Source organism: Phocoena phocoena, chromosome 2 (assembly GCF_963924675.1).
Source record: "Phocoena phocoena chromosome 2, mPhoPho1.1, whole genome shotgun sequence".
NCBI lineage: Eukaryota > Metazoa > Chordata > Mammalia > Artiodactyla > Phocoenidae > Phocoena > Phocoena phocoena.
Window position 1 is genome coordinate 28,931,920 of NC_089220.1, and position 18,976 is coordinate 28,950,895.

The following is an 18,976-nucleotide window of genomic DNA, read 5'->3' on the forward strand; positions in this document are numbered from 1 at the left end:
GAAGCAATCACAAGCCTAGATAGATTTCGTGCAAAACCATACACTCTAAACAGACCAGGAATCTCCAATCTTGGATGCTGGGAGATTGTGTCAAGTGTGGCTGACCACTCAATGATTACGTAGTAACTAAAATGACCATGAGGAGTGTGATGGTTCATAATAATTTCTAGAAATACAATCACTTGGCTACAATGTAATTCTTCCCATTATGAATTTCTTTAAATCAGTGGGACTACTGCTGCTACTACAACCCCAGACTTCCCATTACCTAACGATTATTAGTTGAGTGTTTTAAAGGGGAGGTGGGGGAAGAGAGTCAGGTCACTGGAATGCAACTAAATAATCTTCTGCCCTCTGGTTTGCCCACCCTCCAAAAGACAAGCTGAATTCAGCCAATATCTGCCCTATCACCTATGGAAACATTTACTCCCACCATTACAAGATGGACAGCCCACCAAATACAAAAAGTTTGAAAATCACTCGCTTCAAGCAAAAAATGTGCATAATCGTAATATTTTTATTTAATTAATTTTTGGCTTAATGTTAAAAGCAACATATTTATGCCCATTATGCCTATAAGACAATGAAAATACATTAACAGTGATAAATCCATCCTTGGAAGGAACGATTGCGTATTAACTTACAGATGCTGTGCTAGGACATGGATCGCCAACACTGGATTAACCTTGCCTACAAGCTATGCTTCTGGGAGGAAGAGCAAGTACATGGTTCACAAATAAACCAAATAACATTCAGACCAAGTTTGTACCCTGACAAGATTACCAGTGCACCACACGGTTTCTACACAAACTCAGAAAAAAAAATACCCCAAACAGGAAAAACAAAACAAAAACAAAACATTTTTCCTTTGGTTCCATGTTTAGTGTCACCGAAATGAAATTTAAATGACAACAATAAAATGTGCATTTTTTTCTTTTCTCAGTCATGTAAAGCATTTAAAACAACTTTAAAAAGCAATCTTACCTGTTATACTCTCTTTCTCTTGCTCATGGATCAGAGAACTGATAGAAGATTACGAAAGAAAAGCTAATGCATGAGAAATCAATATATTCAGCTGTGGTGCCAGTCTTATATCAAAATGGAACGCAGGCCAAGCCAATACTGAATACATTGAAATTACAAAGGGAAGAGAAAAGAAATGGCAAATAGAGGACAGAAACTGAAAACTATTTAAAGGGGTAAATTCTAATTTTTGAAACAGTACTATAATGGAATAAAAAAATGTGTATTGTAAAATGAGGCTAGACTACATAAAACTTACCTCAGTGTCATACACTTATAAAGAAATTTGTTTATTTCTGAGATAATAAATACTTACAGATTATTTTAGCTGTTCCAATAATAATTTCTTTTGTAGAGTCCCTCAATTGTTTTATGCTTGCCTATTCACTACACTACTTATTTCTTAAATGTATAGTTCCACTTATGTAAATGATTTGTTTAGAACTCATTTCAAAAGTTTTGTTCTAAGTAAATGAAAAAGTGAGTGAATCTTGTCCATATTAAATGCAATTCTAAAAGATTATATTAGATTATGTATGCAGTAAATAGATACACACACACGTATATATTTTTTAAGACAAAGACTGGAGAAAGAGAAAATGAGGTGGTCTAAAAAGGCATAAGAAAGTAGTGAAATAATGAAGAGGAAAGGACAGAAAAAAAAAAATCATAAATCTTACCTTATTCTCTCTTCAGACTCGTCCGTGCTGTAAATGGACGCCCCCTGCCACGCTGATACCCTGACAGTCTGTGGTTATTTAATAAACTCATTCCAAAACATGCAAAGGTTCACTGAGCTCAATTTTTGTTACCGAAGTTTCAAATATCCCCTTTAACCATACCACCCGATAAAAAAAACTGTTTTTCTTTTTCACTTTGATTTTTATTTTTAAAACACATTTTGGAAATTCAAAACATTCTCCCCACAGTGAAATACGTGTAAGGCAGTCAAAGGCCTGACAGCTTCTCAAACTCTGAAGCAATTACCTTTTGAATTAATTTTTTAAAACATGATTTCCTTATACTTTACCAATGACATGACAGGATTTAACAAATAAAAGGGGGTAAACCACACACACACTGTATACCATTTTCAAGCTTGCTCAGAAAATTTTGAGTACTGAACCTAACCAAAAGCATTCCTCTAAAATGACTTCCATGGACTAACTTTTTAACTCTCAAAATTAATCTGGGAGAACTACAGTTGTGCTTTTAGACATACTTAATTCCTGAAAAGGCCCTGTGTATGTGAGCTAGGGCTCGGCATCATGATATAATGTGTTCAGCAGCATCGATTCGATGGCATTAATTGTCAACATGGGATTTCGAAAGCTATAAGAAAAAGTAAGATTAAATAAAAGAAAAAATGAACATTTAACATCTCACTGAGTTAAAGGTCACTCAATCTTAGGAAAGAACCAGTAACATCTTATTATCTCTAACATCAAAATACATTTCACGCAGTGTTTGCATTTCACCGTCCATAAGCATCACCTTCAACACCAGGGAACATTCACAGATGCACTGTCATTGAGAGAAGCTTTCAATAGGCAAAACTCGTGAGTGGGATTTACTATGAACAAATACCCATTTCCAAGCCAGTTACCCCTTTGCATATTTTTCTGAGGGGGCATCCATAAATATAATAAAAAACAGAAGCTCATACTTACATCCTATTCCTTGTTACTTTCCAAGCTGAGAGTTTCATCTTGCATTAGTCACCATATGATCTCTATCATAATGGTGGGGGTCAATGAATAGATTAGCTTTATGGGAATTTACAGTTCTTCCATGCATCTAAAATTTGGTAAGTCTGGTAACCACTGACCTACTTTTTAAAATCTCCCCCTCTCAAATCTATACAAATATAATCTTAAATTTTAATCTCAGCTCTAAAGAAAAGGTTTTCCTAAGATTAAGTTAAATAACTGCCCCCAGAAATACACTACAGTGTATGTTATTCTGCTGCCCCCTTGAATCTAGTTTAAATCTGACCTTGATGTTTATGTTGAAATCTAAAAATAAAACTAGCTTTTATTCATATTAAAGTGAGATGACTGCAGAGTAGTCAGTAACTGAAAAAGCTACGTACAATATGCCAAGGACAACACTAATATGGTAATGGTCTTCTGTTTCTTTGTTTCTATCTAAATATCAATTAAACCTATATAAAAAGCATTAAAAATTATATTCTACTGTAAGGTTGATTTTTCTTTTTTTGTCTGTTTGCTTTGGATTCTGTAAAAAGTCTAGATTGGTATCAAGTGAAAAAAACAAGAATACTACCTTGTGTGTGTCTCTGAATTTGCTGATCTCTCGGGATATCAGGTCTCTTTTGTCTTCTTCCATTTCTATAGCATTTATATCCTCCTAAAAGACAAGGAGGACAGGTGGGAATGCATAATGATCAATCTACACTGATACAGACAGAAATTAAAGGTTAGATGTTCTGTACAGGTTTTTTTTTCTGTACAGGTTTTACAAAAGACAGGAGTAAATAAAAAACTTATGTAGTAACAAATCCAACAATCTAAGTTAAATAGTAAAGAGTTAGAGAGACAAGAATCACAAATCTGGCAATTAGCAGTAAACGTAAGTTATTGCCAAAGTCTATAATGTAAACTAACCTTAGTGATGAGTGGATAAGGGATCAGTGGGGCCACTGGAAATCTGCGAAAAATCTGCGGAAAAATCCACAAAGATTAAAACAAACAAATAAGCGTTCATATTACTCTGAAAAACAATTTTCTATGTTTATACTGTAAGCAAGATTTCTGTAATTTTCTTGATTTCAAATTACTTGATAATAAAAAAGATTTCACTCACTCTATAACCCCTCCCATGACCCACCACTTCCTCTCCCTCCAACACCCCCAACCAGTGGAATAAGGAGGGTCTCGCACTAGCAGTGCTTCTTCCTTGATTCCTTCCAAGACAGAGGAAACAATCATAACAACAAAATTTACCCATAATTCCTGCCATAGAGCAGAATTTCTTGGATTCTCTCCTCCCAACCCGTATCAGACAAATATGTCAAATTATTTTCTCCTTTGCCATTAATGGGGGAAGAGGAAGAACAAACCCTACAGGTCTTAATTACCCTATACCTGACTGACTCTTACCAATTACCATTCCCAGTGATTGGCAGTTCACTAGACAGGTTCTTATGGCCCCATGAGGAAGAACAAGCCAAGTAATAAAAATGTATCTGAGGCTTCCCTGGTGGCGCCGTGGTTGGGAATCCGCCTGCCAATGCAGGGAACACGGGTTTGAGCCCTGGTCCGGGAAGATCCCACGTGCCATGGAGCAACTAAGCCCGTGCACCACAACTACTGAGCCTGCGCTCTAGAGCCCACGAGCCACAAGTACTGAAGCCCGTGCACCTAGAGCCCGAGCTGCACAACGAAGAGTAGCCCCCACTTGACGCAACTAGAGAAAGCCGCATGCAACAACAAAGACCCAATGCAGCCAAAAATAAGTAATAAATAAATTTATATAAAAAAAAGAAAATGTATCTGATGTATCTGGCCACGAAGAAAACTGAAGATGGACTAATAAGGCAATAAAATGCAAAACAGTATGAACTATAACTACCCCTTGATATTAAATCACAATATATGTTTCATAGTACTACTTTTCCAAGGCATATACAATCCATTCATATAATACACTTCCAATATTTTTAAAGAACACTCCCTATAATTTCTCTAAGTATATTCAAATTAAATGAATATAAGAAAACCAAACATTTTCTCTCAACCTGGACTCCCTATTGTTCAATTAGCTTAGGATGACAAAAGTAGGTGATGATATAATACACTGGGGAGGAGTGTTTCATCTCATGATGTTCTTTCATAGTACTCCAGTTATAAGGCCAATAGCACTACTGTCCATGGAAGGAAATGAGATGTGGCTTATAAGGCAAGGTGGCTAAAAATTTGAAAATGGGTCAAAATCCTCACTGAATGAGACCTGGTATCCCGCTTGGAGCAGAGACAGAAGAAAAATAATAAGGGAGTAAGGCAAAACAAGGCCAACCCCTTTGTGACAAAAGGGGGAAAAAAAATCTTACTTTGTCCCTTAATATCAGTTCCTATTCATCACTCAAGTCTGGGGTTTTTTTTTTCCCCTTACTTAATGAATCCACAAATATGCACAAGCTTCCATGTCACTGCATTTCAAACATGCGAAACAGGAACATTGTGGTAAAAAAAAATTAGGAAGTTGGTAAAACATGGTCAAATTAGCCTTAACAGTATATCGTTATAAACGCTAGTCATTCTACTTTCCCCTCAGAAGTTGGAAATAATGAAAGCACAAGAGTGACAGTACAAAATGTAAACTGTAGGAATGACTCTGTTGTCAGAAATCAGTAACACATACGTCCTCCTTCTTTTCCTTCTTCTTCTTCCTGGGGTGAGAGTCAGATTCTTGCGAAGGGGCATTGAGCTCACTGGAGTATTCCCGTATTAAAACTTCAATGGCCCCTTTGATCATCTGATCTCTTCTCTTTGTTTCTTCATCTAAGGCTTCTTCGTCATCATTAGTGACAGTTTCTGGCCTGGCATTCTTAAAAAAAACAAGGCAGATTCAGGAGAGGGAAGGGGGAAATCAAACAAGAAAATCAAAATCATTCTAAAACAAGTTAGTACACAAAACAAACATGTTTTCTCCCAAACACCTCTGCAGTCCTATTAAATGCAGATTTGGATTTATTCCTAACTTCACAAAACTAAACTTCATTTGTTTTATTGTTTTTTCCTTCGATACACTGTACTTTACGATTTTCTTTTCCTTTCTACCCTTGATAGTTAACATTCTGACCCCTAACCAGCTACAGAAAGACTGAAATCACAGGGCTAGAGTACTACACATCTGCAAAGCTTTCACAATTTTTCAGACTGTCTTGCTCAATACCTGCACAGACTAATGATGTTTACTGAATAACTCATTCAAAGTTGAAAACTTTATTACATGAAAAAAGCAAAATACAATTTTATGTACACTATGGTAGCCACCATTTAAAATAAACAAAAACAGCGACTTCCCTGGCGGTCCAGTGGTTAAGACTCTGCACTTCCACTGTAGGGAGCGCGGGTTTGATCCCTGATCGGGGAACTAAGATCCCATATGCTGTGCGTATGGGATCTTAGTTTATTTATTTAAGAAATTTATTTCTTAAATTTGCTCAACAAACTCTTAAGAGCCTACCCCATGCAAGATACTATGTTAGATGGTACAAAATTCAAAATTAAAAAAATAACTTGCCCTTAAGCATTTAACAATACAGGGTAAGAGAAGGTTATGATAGAGACAACTTTCACGTTAAGGCATTAAATGTGATATTATAAAACTAACCACTCTTTACTTTCTCAAACCTGCCTCTTCATCTAATATTCTTGTAACCAACTTTCTACTTGGCATCTGGGATAAAGAAGAGATGCTTTAACCAAGGACTGGAATTAAATTGTTTACATTATTTACCAAGAATATTGTAAACTAAAATTGTGGTGATGTGTTCCTTTCTTATTCTAAATCAATAACATATCACAATAAGGTCTTTATGCAGCTTTCACTAAAATCCCTTCAGTGATACTCTGCTTCTCCAAAGGTTTTAAATGAAAGAATTAAACCACCAGTAACTTGTCACTGAAACCGTAGGTCCTGAGATACATATGGCTATTTCAACCCAAATACTCAGCTGTTGAGACCTAAATTCTTTATTATGAAAATATACCTCATGAGGGAACATCCAGTGTGTCTTTAGCATTTTTCCTACATTCTAAATTTCTTTCCATGAACCCTCTACATCTCCATGCTTTTTTTAAGCATAAGGATTGAGGTGGGGTTATAAATCCAAAGGCTTACTCAACTAAAAATACTCATAGCCCCTAAATTCCCTACCACCATCATCCTAAACCAAAACTTAAAGTTAGTATAGCTGGTCTTACCTAAATTAGAAGTAAAGCATTTGGAATGAACTAGTTCACACCACCTTATAAATGACTACTGCCCCTTGATCTATAGAGAAAATGTACATTTTTAGAAGGAAAGCTTATGAGCCCAAATCTCTTAATCAATTGTTAATGTAAGAAAAACAAAAGTAGCAATATATACCATGGAAGGAAAAGTTATTTTGAGTTTCAACTTAAACTCTACCTCTGGGTCCTGAACCATACAGACAGTTTCCCGATTTCCAGTTTTTTCTTCTACTTCAGAAACAGAAAGCACATTCAGTAATACTGAGCAGCAAAAAGTGAAGGGTTTGGAAGTACAAGAGGATCAAAGAAATCAACTGAATATCTGAGATGTTTACATGGCCCAGCTATTTGGCTCTTTTCAGAGGAATTAAAAGCTTCCATAGTAAAGCTGCTAGCTGGAGAGTTAGAAAGCAGCTCTACTAGACTCACTCTTTGGCACTGACCTCTAGAGTTCAAAACAAGAACTTCTTTGGGAACTAAGCAAATGCAGTTCTTTCTTTTGAGAAAATGTAGATTCAACCAGACTAATTTCCAGGCAAAGATGTGAAGATGTTCCTACCTGCAGCATCTGATCTGTCCTCAATTAAAATGTAAAGCAAGCAGCTCTTTCCAAAGATTATTTGTACTTCCACCACTTGGCAGAGTTCATTCTTGAATGTGTGATTAACAAGAACTATCTGTGACGATCAAGCAAATATCTCTACTCCTATACCGCTACTGCTGAACAACCAGAAAGCAACAGGACAAGGACTAGATCAGCGTGGCTACCCCAAATGAAACACTTTTACTAAATGTCATAAAAGTTGCTTCTACAAATTCTGCAAAATCCAAATAAAAGCTTTTAATCAAGCTACTACTCAAGGCATATAATTCCTCTTAAAATTCTGGGTCAGGAAAAATCTCTCTTTCTAGCCAAACTCGTGGTTCTTTTTCAATTGGAGAACTATACAACTAATAGTATTTTTTCTTCTGTCTGGGAATCAGGAAAATGTCTGGATAGGTAGCATACAAGTTTCTCAATGTCTCATTCTCATGTCACCTACTTTAAGTCACTATTTTCTAAATTTCTCCAATAAATTGACAATAAAAGAGAAAGAACAAGTATACGTTCACATCTTACCCTGAAAAATCATGACAAACCTGCAATCTACACCACAATATACTTATATTTGCTTAAGCTGTTTGAAAAAAATTTTTAACTGACAGAATTGCTCAACATTTTCATTTTACCAGTATTGTTGAGTAAGATCAACACTCGAAGAAAATATATCATGTTTGTTTAATGACTTTAAGTACCTCTGGGCCATGCCAAACACACCCAGAAGTCATGTCTGTTAATTTTTAAAATTTCATTTTATTTGAAATAACCATTCTGTTTTTATTGGAGGTGGCTTCAATTCCATTCTTGAAGAAAAATATAAACAGATTTCAATTGTGATTCCTCTTATTAATGGTGATTACAAAATAAATCAAAGTCACATGATTACACATTTCCTTATTTATTACGTAACTATACAGATTCACTTCATGCTCAGAGAACACCACCTGCAAATGCCACCACTTAAACCGCCTCACAAGCTAAATTTCAAGCTCAGTAAAACAATGAATCCAGGGAATTATATAAAAAACTTTGAAGACATTGAATGCATGCTTTATTTTAAAAAAGAATTCAGTTATCACAGCAAGGAAAATCTAAGAAGTCTTGCTGCAGACAGTTGGCTTTTTTAAGGTTTTACTGGTATGACAGGCAACAGTGCTCATATGAGATAAAATACAATTTCTCTGGAGTGTAAATTGTGTTACTTCCTTTTAAGGGAAAGACAGTAAGATTACCAGGTGAGCAACGTAATTGCAACTGTTATAATAAATGCTCTCCCCATTCTCGTAATGAGCAAGACCTTAACCCAGGTTCTGTGGAGGTACAAGATGAAAAAACATAGTCTGTGAATTTATTGTCCTGTCTACCTTATAATCAGAGAATGCGGGATACGGGAATGAAACAGGGTACAAGGAGCTGTGAGAGAGCGATACAAACAATACATACTACAAAAGCAGACTGATGTAACAACAGTAAAATCCTGTTTTATATGAGAAGAGAGGATTTACTTCTGCCTGAGAGGAATCTAGGACTGATGTCAGCTATATGAATCAAGAAACATTTTAACTACATGGATAGAATTCAACAGGGAGCTCGGATGAGCAACAAGGACATCAAAGCACAAAGGAGTTTGTAGGGATACATGACTGACACATGAAGGGAATTGATGGAGAAAGCTAGAAAGGTAGACTGGAGCAAGCCTTGGATGAGAATATGGGCTTTACACTGTGAGAAATTCAAAACCATTAGGATGCATGAGCAGGGGGCTGACATAATTATACTTATGTTTTAGAAATATAGGGCAGTACTGTAACAGGCAGATGAGAAGAAAACAATGTAGATAAATCAGTTAAAATACTATTAAAAATCCAGAGAAAGACAAGATTAAGTGAAAAAAAAGCTGTTTACAAAATAATACTTCAGAATTCAATCCTTCATTTATAAAAGAAAAATAAACTCACATATTCCTATTAAAACTATACTCACCTATACAGAGAAAAATGCCTGGAAGAATATGTAACAAAAATGTCTACAGTGCTTACTAATGATGATAGAATTATGGGTGATACTTAACGTCTTCTTTATAGGTTGCTCTATTTTTATGAATTTTTTTTACAATGTTTTTGTAAAGGAGGGAGTGGTGGAACCAAGAAACCTATCTCTACTTTGAATGATAGCGAAAAGCCTGAAGAGAGCAAAAAGGCTGTTTTGTTTTTATAGAGACAGAAAGGTAACAATCAATCTATTCAGCTTGATGTGTCAATCTGTTCAGCTTGATGTGTCAGAAGGAACTAGGAAGGGAAAACAAGGAAATATACACTCGGGTTTTAGCTATTTTTTGCTTTTGTTGAGAGGGAATAATAATGTATACATTACAACACAGCATACAAAAATTTCCTTTACTTTAGCTTCACTTGATAGAGCCACCACCAGATGACAGCAATAAGACTTACTTTCATTCATTTTAGAACCTGTGTACTTCTAAACGAGAGGGCAACTAATAAAAATTTTGTAGGTTGAAATATATTTTGTACTTACTTAAAAGCTGCCTTAATGAATTAGCTCTGTTTGGAATAGTCTGTACCAGTGTTTTCTCTGGCAAGTTAACCTTGTCCAGCCTCCCTTACTACCTTCATCCCAACCTGGAACAAGCAAACCAACAGTCATCCACCCACTATGGGTAGATAAAAGACTTAAAGTAACTATAAACTATAAAAACACCCTTTTGATGATCTTGTGAAGCCCCGTATTAGATTTTTTATAATGAGAAGTATTTACACTGAAAGAGCAAAGCTGGCCTAGAGAAGGCAATGCTATAAAAAACATACCCCATTAGAAGCTTTCTTCTTTGCTTTCCATTCATCCAGTTGTGCCTTTGTCTTTGCATCAACTTTAACAAGTAGCTTCTTCTCTCCAATCTGCAGGTCATGCAATAACCTGAGAGCACGGAGGGTTGATTCAGGCTCCTTATACTCACAGAATCCAAAGGCTAGCAATGGATGTAAAAAATTAGTGAAATATCAATACAATTATGAAAGATGAAAAATATTTATGAAAAACTGAAATCATTACAGACCAAACATTATAATACAGGGATTATTTATTTTGTCACTCCTCCCTTTCCTGCAATTACCTTTGATACGGATTTCATTTTTAGTACCCTCAAACAACCAAAAGAAAAAAGAGAAAACAAAAACAGGGGAAATGGGGCTTCCCTGGTGGCGCAGTGGTTGACAGTCCGCCTGCCGATGCAGGGGACACGGGTTCGTGCCCCGGAGCGGCTAGGCCCGTGAGCCATGGCTGCTGAGCCTGCGCGTCCGGAGCCTGTGCTCCGCAACGGGAGAGGCCACAACAGTGAGAGGCCTGCGTACCACAAAAAAAAAACCCAAAAAACAGGTGTCTCTACCAACTAGTATGAAAAGAACAGTCTGCTTTCAAGACTAAGAGGTTATCTCATCATCTCTTCTACTTTCTTCCTAAGTCCTAATTGTTCCATCTTGATCATACACTCCTGCTCTGAAACAAAAAGGACTTCTTAAAGTAATCTTATAAGAAACCAGTTAGTCTGAATAATTTTTTTCCCTCTCCTACCTCCTTCACGTTATCCTTTTCTACTTTCTCATCTCAACTCTCAGCCAACATCTTCCCAAATGCCTTTAATCCTATTAAAGAGTGAAGACAGAGTGCTAGTAAAACACTCCTATGGTTAAGGACAATGAGAGTAAATGCAAATGTACTTATGCACACAGGTTAAGATGATCTCAATAAATAAGGAAAAATTTACCTACCTTGAAGTTTTCCAGACGCTCCTTGTACTCTCTTCCAGCTCAAAACCAAGCCACATTTCTGTAAAAGAAAACAAACAAAGATCTTTACCACCTAAGCCAATTTATCATGCAAATAAGAGCACAACTATATTCCCGCTAGAAATAAATAGAAGTTAAAAAAAAAAAATCTTGTCAGCAACTAAATTTTGCAATTCCCAGAAACCTACTATATGAAAGAAACATACAATAAATCATTTTAGAGGAAAATATAAAATCTTACTGATTCTTATTTGTAGAAAAGTGCCTACCTTTCAATAAATTAGACACTTTACAGTTGTATTTATCCTACAAACATATATATAAAACCAAAATGCCCAAATATTATAATAGTTAAACTATAATAAATTTCAGTAAATATTGAGCTCATAAAGACTCTGTTTTAAAACCCATGTATATATTATAAAGATTTTTAATGACACAGGGAAATGCTTGACATGGGATGCAAAAATACCTTGAACCATGAAATTGCAGATATACAGTAAAATTTTTAACTATGTAAAGAAAAAAAATTTCCATAAAGTGATCAGAAATACTCCAGAATGTTAATGGGGCAGGTTGTCTGAAGGGTGGGATATTGTTACACTTTGTTTACTTCTGAAGTTCTTAAATATTAGTTCTAATTATTAAAGTAAAAACGAAGGTTTAAAAAAAGTTTTGTGGAAAATAATAACTGAAGATTGCCTCTCAAAGCTGAGAAATAAGTGGAGTTTTCTCTGAAGGGAAATATCTTTCCCTTCAGAGAAATTACTGAAATGATAGTCAAAGAACTGGGACTTCCCTGGCAGTCCAATGGTTAAGACTCCACGCTTCCACTGCAGGGTGAGAGGGTTTGATCCCTGGTTGAAGAACTAAGATCCCACATACTGTGCAGCGTGGTCAAAAAATAAATAAATAAAATAAAATAATTTACATATATATATATATATATATATATATATATATAAAAGAAAATTTCCCAGGACTTCCCTAGCAGCACAGTGGTTAAGAATCTGCCTGCCAGTGCAGGGGACACGGGTTTGAGTCCTGGTCCAGGAAGATCGGCGGAGCAACTAAGCCCATGTGCCACTACTGAACCTGCACTCTAGAGCCCGCGAGCCACAACTACTGAAGCCTGCCCGCCTAGAGCCTGTGCTCCGCAACAAGAGAAACCACTGTAATGAGAAGTCAGCGCAATGTAGAGTAGTCCCTGCTCGCTGCAACTAGAGAAAGCCCACGCGCAGCTATGAAGACCCAACGCAGCCAAAAATAAAAATAAATGAATTAAAAAAAAAAAAAAAGAATCCACCTGCCAATGCAGGGGACGTGGGTTTGATTCCTGGTCCGGGAAGATCCCACGTGCTGCAGAGCAACTAAGCTCAGACGCCACAACTACTGAGCCTGTGCTCTAGAGCCCGCGAGCCACAACTACTGAAGCCCGTGAGCTCTAGGGACCGTGTGTCGCAACTACTGAGCTCGTGTGCTGCAACTATTGAAGGCTGAGAGCGTAGAGCCCGTGCTCCGCAACAAGAGAAGCTACTGCAATAAGCCCCCACTCTCCACAACTAGAGAAAGCCAGCGCGTAGCAACGAAGACCCAATGCAGCGCACCCCCCCCCCGCAAAAACAAAGAAAAAGAAAATTGTCCGTAAGGTCAAACATAGCATGAGGGAACAGCAGCAGAATTCAATAAAATTTTGCAAAGACAAAAGATAAATGGATGGATAATAACTCATTCAGTAGAGCAAAGAAAGCTATGACACCAAGTGTCTCCAGAAGCAGATACCGATAAGAATTAAGCTAACTGATTCTACAAAACCCAGTGGATCCAGACTGGGGGGGAAGGTACAGGGGAGAATGGGCTTAAGTGTGAAGCTGAATAAAAATAGGTTCTTGCCTGACAATACAAATATGGAATAATCAAAGCCTCAGAGGTTTCAAGCAACTACCCTATCCCTACCCCCAGAGAAGATAGCCTGAAGACTTACAGTCTGAAGAAAGTGAACAGAACAAGCTTGGGATGTGGAGCACCAGATCTGAAAGATCTGTACGAGATACAGAGTGAGTAAGAAGGGAAGAAAGTAAAGGTTTAAGAAGTGCTTGAACTCAGTCCTGCATCTGCAACCTCATACAGGCAGCCAATCATAAACTCACTAGGCATAAAATTGGAAATTTTCTAGAGAAACCAACCAGCCTCAAAGAAAAGACCCCACGGATTAACATTTAAAACCTCTGGCTGCCATTTAGATTACCCTACAAAGATGCCCAACATTTTACAAGTTCAGCTTACACACACAAAAAGCCTTTTAATCCCTAACTCTTAAATATGGACAATCAAGGATCACCAGACATCTAAGTAAAGCCTTAAAAGTGAAAGAGAAATAGAAGAGAGAAATTCAGGAATCCAAAGATAGCTTAAAAAACACTCTGCTGCATATATAAATCACAACAGTTTTAAAAAGGGATGTTTCAAACTGAAAACATACACAGATGTCCACACAAAAACTTATACACAAATATTCACAGCATTATTATTCATAATAACGAAGTGGAAACAATCCAATTGTCCATCAACTGATGGACGGATAAACAAAAGGTGGTACATCCATTAAATGGAATATTCTGGCCATAAAAAGGAACAAAGTACTGCTAACAAGCTACACTACAGATGAACCTTGAAAACATTATGCTAAGTGAAAGAAGACAACACACAAAAAGCCACATATTCTAAAATTCCATTTACATAAAATGCCCAGAATAGGCAAATCCACAGACAGAAGGTGCAATAGCGGCTGCCAGAGGCTCGGGGAGGAGAAAATGGGAAGCATTGTTAATGGGTACAGGGTTTCTATTTGGGGTGGTAAAAATGTTCAGGAATTAGACAGTGGTGATGTCTGCACAACCTTCTGAAAATACTAAAAGCCACTGAACTGTATATTATAAAAGGGTGAACTTTATGGTATGTAAATTATATCTCAATAAAGATGTCTTAAAAAATGTCCTCCCAATGTTCTACTTTGGGAAAAAAATGGCATCATCTTGTAAAAGTGTAGATAAGCATGCCCCATGATTCAGAAATTCCACTTCTAAGAGAATACATGACAGAATTTCTTTCATGTTCACCTAGGAAGACGCACTATTACCACTAATTATATAGCAAAACATAATATCAAAAAAAGGAAAACAATCCATATGACCATCAGTAAAAAAATTTGACCATTTATGGCATAGTTCTATAATGCAATGGTATATAACAGTGAAAAATAAATAAACTACATATAGGCTGGGTGAAAAAAGCAAATTGTGGAGGAATACAGAACTAAAACTTACAAATTATAAATGTTTATTTACATAAATATATAATTAAAGTAAAAAATATGGACAGGAATGATAAACACCTAACTTAGGATAGTGGATTACCTCTGGTTATTACCTCTGTGGAAGAAGAAATGGGAATTAGAACCTTCATGTTTTGTTTCTTTGGGATAAAAATCTGAAGCTAGTATCACAAAATATTAAGATCTGACTAAGCTAGGTTTTGTGTTTATTTTCTAAACGCCTTTTTAAAAACACTTTTTAAAGCAAGGATCACATGATTTATAAAACAGAACTGGCAATATGTACGTTACTGATAAAATGAAGAAGGAAAAGATTTTAAAATAACTTCTCAACACAGTGGAGATTATGGAGGGAGGGAGTATGGACAGTGTTATTTTTCATTAAAAAAATCATTCAGGGACTTACTTCCCTGGTGGCGCAGTGGTTAAGAATCTGTCTGCTAATGCAAGGGACATAGGTTCAAGCCCTGGTCCGGGAAGATCCCATGTGCTGCGGAGCAACTAAGTCCACAAGCCACAACTACTGAGCCCACACACCACAACTACTGAAGCCCGCATGCCTAGAGCTCGTGCTCCTCAACAAGAGAAGCCACCGAAACGAGAAGCCCGTGTACTGCGGCAAAAGAGTAGCCCCCGCTCGCCGCAACTAGAGAAAGCCCGTGCGCAGCAATGAAGACCCAATGCAGCCGAATATTAATGTATTTAAAAAAATCATTCAGTATTTTTTCACTTACAGCGTGCACGTAGGGACTTCGCTGGTGGCGCAGTGGTTAAGAATCCACCTGCCAATGCAGGTGACACGGCTTCCATCCCTGTTCCGGGAAGATACCACATGCTGCAAAGTAACTAAGCCTGTGAACCACAACTACTGAGCCTGCATGCCTAGAGCCCATGCTCCACAACAAGAGAAGCCACTGCAATGAGAAGCCCGTGCACTGCGATGGAGAGTAGGCCCTACTCGCAGCAACTAGAGAAAGCTCGCGAGCAGCAACAAAGACCCAACGCAGCCAAAAAAAAGTGCTTTAAAAAAAAATGTGCATGTAGCACCAGGATAAATTTTTAAAACTAAGAGAAAAAGGAAAATCAATGACCAAGTCAAAAAAACTTATATATGCTCAGAATAAAAACTGCAAAAGGAGTCAATCAATCACAATTAGATGCTAAAATTATTGTTTAAAGGCGGCTAAAGAAAAGGACTCACATAGTCCTCAAATACTAACCCAGAGGTTACTTATTAGAGAAAAAGGGACTAAAGGTACCATTACGATGGAGAGAGCTGACCACCTTAACCAAGTAATTAAACTTAATACCACCAAAAATGGGACCAAGAGACGTGGTACGTCTCTTGCTATGCTGCACCTGAAAACAATGCACCACCCATGAACCACTCTTACGAAGAATGCTTACTCTGAATCTAACTATGAGCAATCAATCAAATTCAAATTGGGAGAGACATTCTGCAAAAGACCCAGGCGCTTCAAAAACATCAATGTCATGAAAGACAAAAACAAGCAAACAAAAAGAGGCAGGGAACTGTTCTACAATAAAGGAAATGTCTAAAGAAACATGACAATTAACTGCAATGTATAGGGACTTCCCTGGTTGTCTGGTAGTTAAGACTGAGCACGCCCAATGCAGGAGGGCCCGGTTTGATCCCTGGTCAAGGAACTAGATCCTGCATGCCACAACTAAGAGCCTACATGCCACAACGAAAAAGATCCCGCATGCCACAACTAAGACCCAGTGCAGCCAAATAAATATTTTTTAAAAATAATAATAAAAAAGGGCCTCCCTGGTGGCGCAGTGGTTGAGAGTCCACCTGCCGATGCAGGGGACGCGGGTTCGTGCCCCGGTCCGGGAGGACCCCACATGCCGCCGAGTGGCTGGGCCCGTGGGCCATGGCCGCTGAGCCTGCACGTCCGGAGCCTGTTGCGCTCCGCAACGGGAGAGGCCACAGCAGTGAGAGGCCCGCGTACCACCAAAATAATAATAATAATAGTAATAGTAATAATAATAAAAATAAGTGCTATATATATATATATATATATATATATATATATATATATATATATATATATATCCCTGACTGGAAATTACTGGAAAAATTAAATATGAACTATATGTATTTTAATTAACAATACTATATCAGCCTTAAATTTCCTAAGTGTGATAATGGTTTTGTGAAAATGTAGGAGAATATCCTTGATCTTAGGAAATATAAGAAGTATTCAAAGGTGAAATGTAATGTCACAACTTACTCTGAAATTACTCAGAAGAAAAAAAAATCGAGGGGGGTGTGTGTGTGCGCACGCACGCAAAGAGAGTGTGTAAATATGACAAAATGTGTTACAAGGGTGTTCACTATTTAATCCATTTAACTTTTCTGCAGGACTGAAACTTTTCAAAATATAAACGAGGAAATTATTCAGAGCCCTCTTGCTAATTTTTCTTTAGTTTGAAATTTATAACAAAAAAATTTTTAAATGAAAAATAAACAGTTTAACTTACAGCAAGGAGCTGTCTTATAAGCATGTCTGAGGCTTTTTCAGAAATGTTGCCAACGAAAACTGTAGTAGTGGGACCACAGTTTTCATCATTTTCTTTAGCCTTCAAGCCTGGATGATCCTTCCGTGCTCCCAAATGTTTTCCAACCATGGACACAGTCGGTACTAAGACCTAAGTGATGAAAGACAATAAAATTGGAACTTGCAATTAAATTTGCTATCATGCTTAATGTAATAACATTAGGCTAAAGACATCAATTTTAAAGTATTAAATATATAGCACATCACCATTACAGGTTCTACATACTTAATCTAAAACTCCCAAAGCACATTTTTCATTAACATGAACTTATTCATGACAAGTAAAGTTCCACTATTGGATTACCTTTCTTTTCAAGACAACTTGGAGGGCTTCCCTGGTGGCTCAGTGGTTAAGAATCTGCCTGCCAATGCGGGGGACACGGGTTCGAACCCTGATCTGGGAAGATCCCACGTGCCACAGAGCAACTAAGCCCATGCACCACAACTACTGAGCCTGCGCTTTAGAGCCCGTGAGCCACAACTACTGAGCTCACATGCCACAACTACCGAAGTCCACGGGCCTAGAGCCCATGCTCCGCAATAAGAGAAGCCACCGCAATGAGAAGCCTGTGCACCGCAACGAAGAGTAACCCCTGCTCACTAAAATTAGAGAAAGCCCGTGCGCAGCGATGAAGACCCAACGCAGGCAGAAATAAATGAATAAATAAATTTATAAAAAACAAAAAAAAACAACCTGGAAAGAAATTTTCTTATGTTTAAGACAATTCTTAAATATTTAAGACATCGTAAATCTCTGCATTCATATAAAAGGAAATTGCAATTATTCCTGCTAATTTTCTTGTAGAATATTCAAATACTCCCATAGCACTCTCCCCACACTTAAAGTTTACCTTTTCTCAGTTACTTGTGTTTCTATCTTATTTTCCCTTCATAACATTCAACTTCCCAGAGGAAAGAAATAGTCTTATTCATCTTTGTATTTGAAATTGAATTGAGCAAAACATCCACAGTAGGCACTGAAGTGGTGAACTGGGAGAGCTGCCTTTTCCTAGGCTAAAATGCAGAGGGTAAGAGTACCTGTCATATGGAGGTTTCCCAATAAATGTTTCCCAATGAATGTCCAATGCAAGAAAAGCTGGATTCCCCCTTGGTCTGCCTCACAGCAGATTCCTATTTGTTCATGTAGTTCCCATCTCATCCCCTTTTTTTTTTTTTTTTTTTTGCGGTACGTGGGCCTCTCACTGTTGTGGCCTCTCCCGTTGCGGAGCCCAGGCTCCAAACGCGCAGGCCCAGTGGCCATGGCTCACAGTCGCAGCCGCTCTGTGGCATGTGGGATCCTCCTGGACCGGGGCACGAACCCGTGTCCCCTGCATCGGCAGGCGGACTCTCAACCACTGCACCACCAGGGAAGCCCTCATCACCCTTTTAATATAAATAATACTCCCCACTTTTTTCAAAACCCACAGGTAGAAAAACAGTTGAAAGTAATGAGACCTACTCTCCCTCACAATGAATTATAAATTAAGACCGGTATTTTACTAATTAACTCAAAGAAAATTTTTAGTTAAATAAATGTTTTAAAGAGGGTTATTATTTATTCACATGTTACAGTATACTAGCATTCTTACCTAAGATGCCTAGAGTGTACAGAGCTTTTATGAATGTAGAGAATTAAAGTTCAAGACATA

General features: G+C 37.5%; 1 protein-coding gene across 1 annotated transcript in view; it reads right to left on the minus strand.

Annotated features, from left to right (window-relative positions):
* The window catches only part of RBM25 (RNA binding motif protein 25), a 50,384-nt gene that overhangs the window by 17,118 nt on the left and 14,290 nt on the right, over positions 1 to 18,976 (minus strand). Inside the window, exons 4-9 of the mRNA XM_065871434.1 lie at positions 17,251 to 17,418; positions 11,391 to 11,448; positions 10,431 to 10,591; positions 5,407 to 5,592; positions 3,651 to 3,704; positions 3,310 to 3,393 (exon numbers count right to left, since the gene is read on the minus strand). Coding sequence (XP_065727506.1) covers positions 3,310 to 3,393; positions 3,651 to 3,704; positions 5,407 to 5,592; positions 10,431 to 10,591; positions 11,391 to 11,448; positions 17,251 to 17,418 — 711 coding nt within the window. The remainder of the gene's footprint in view (positions 1 to 3,309; positions 3,394 to 3,650; positions 3,705 to 5,406; positions 5,593 to 10,430; positions 10,592 to 11,390; positions 11,449 to 17,250; positions 17,419 to 18,976) is intronic.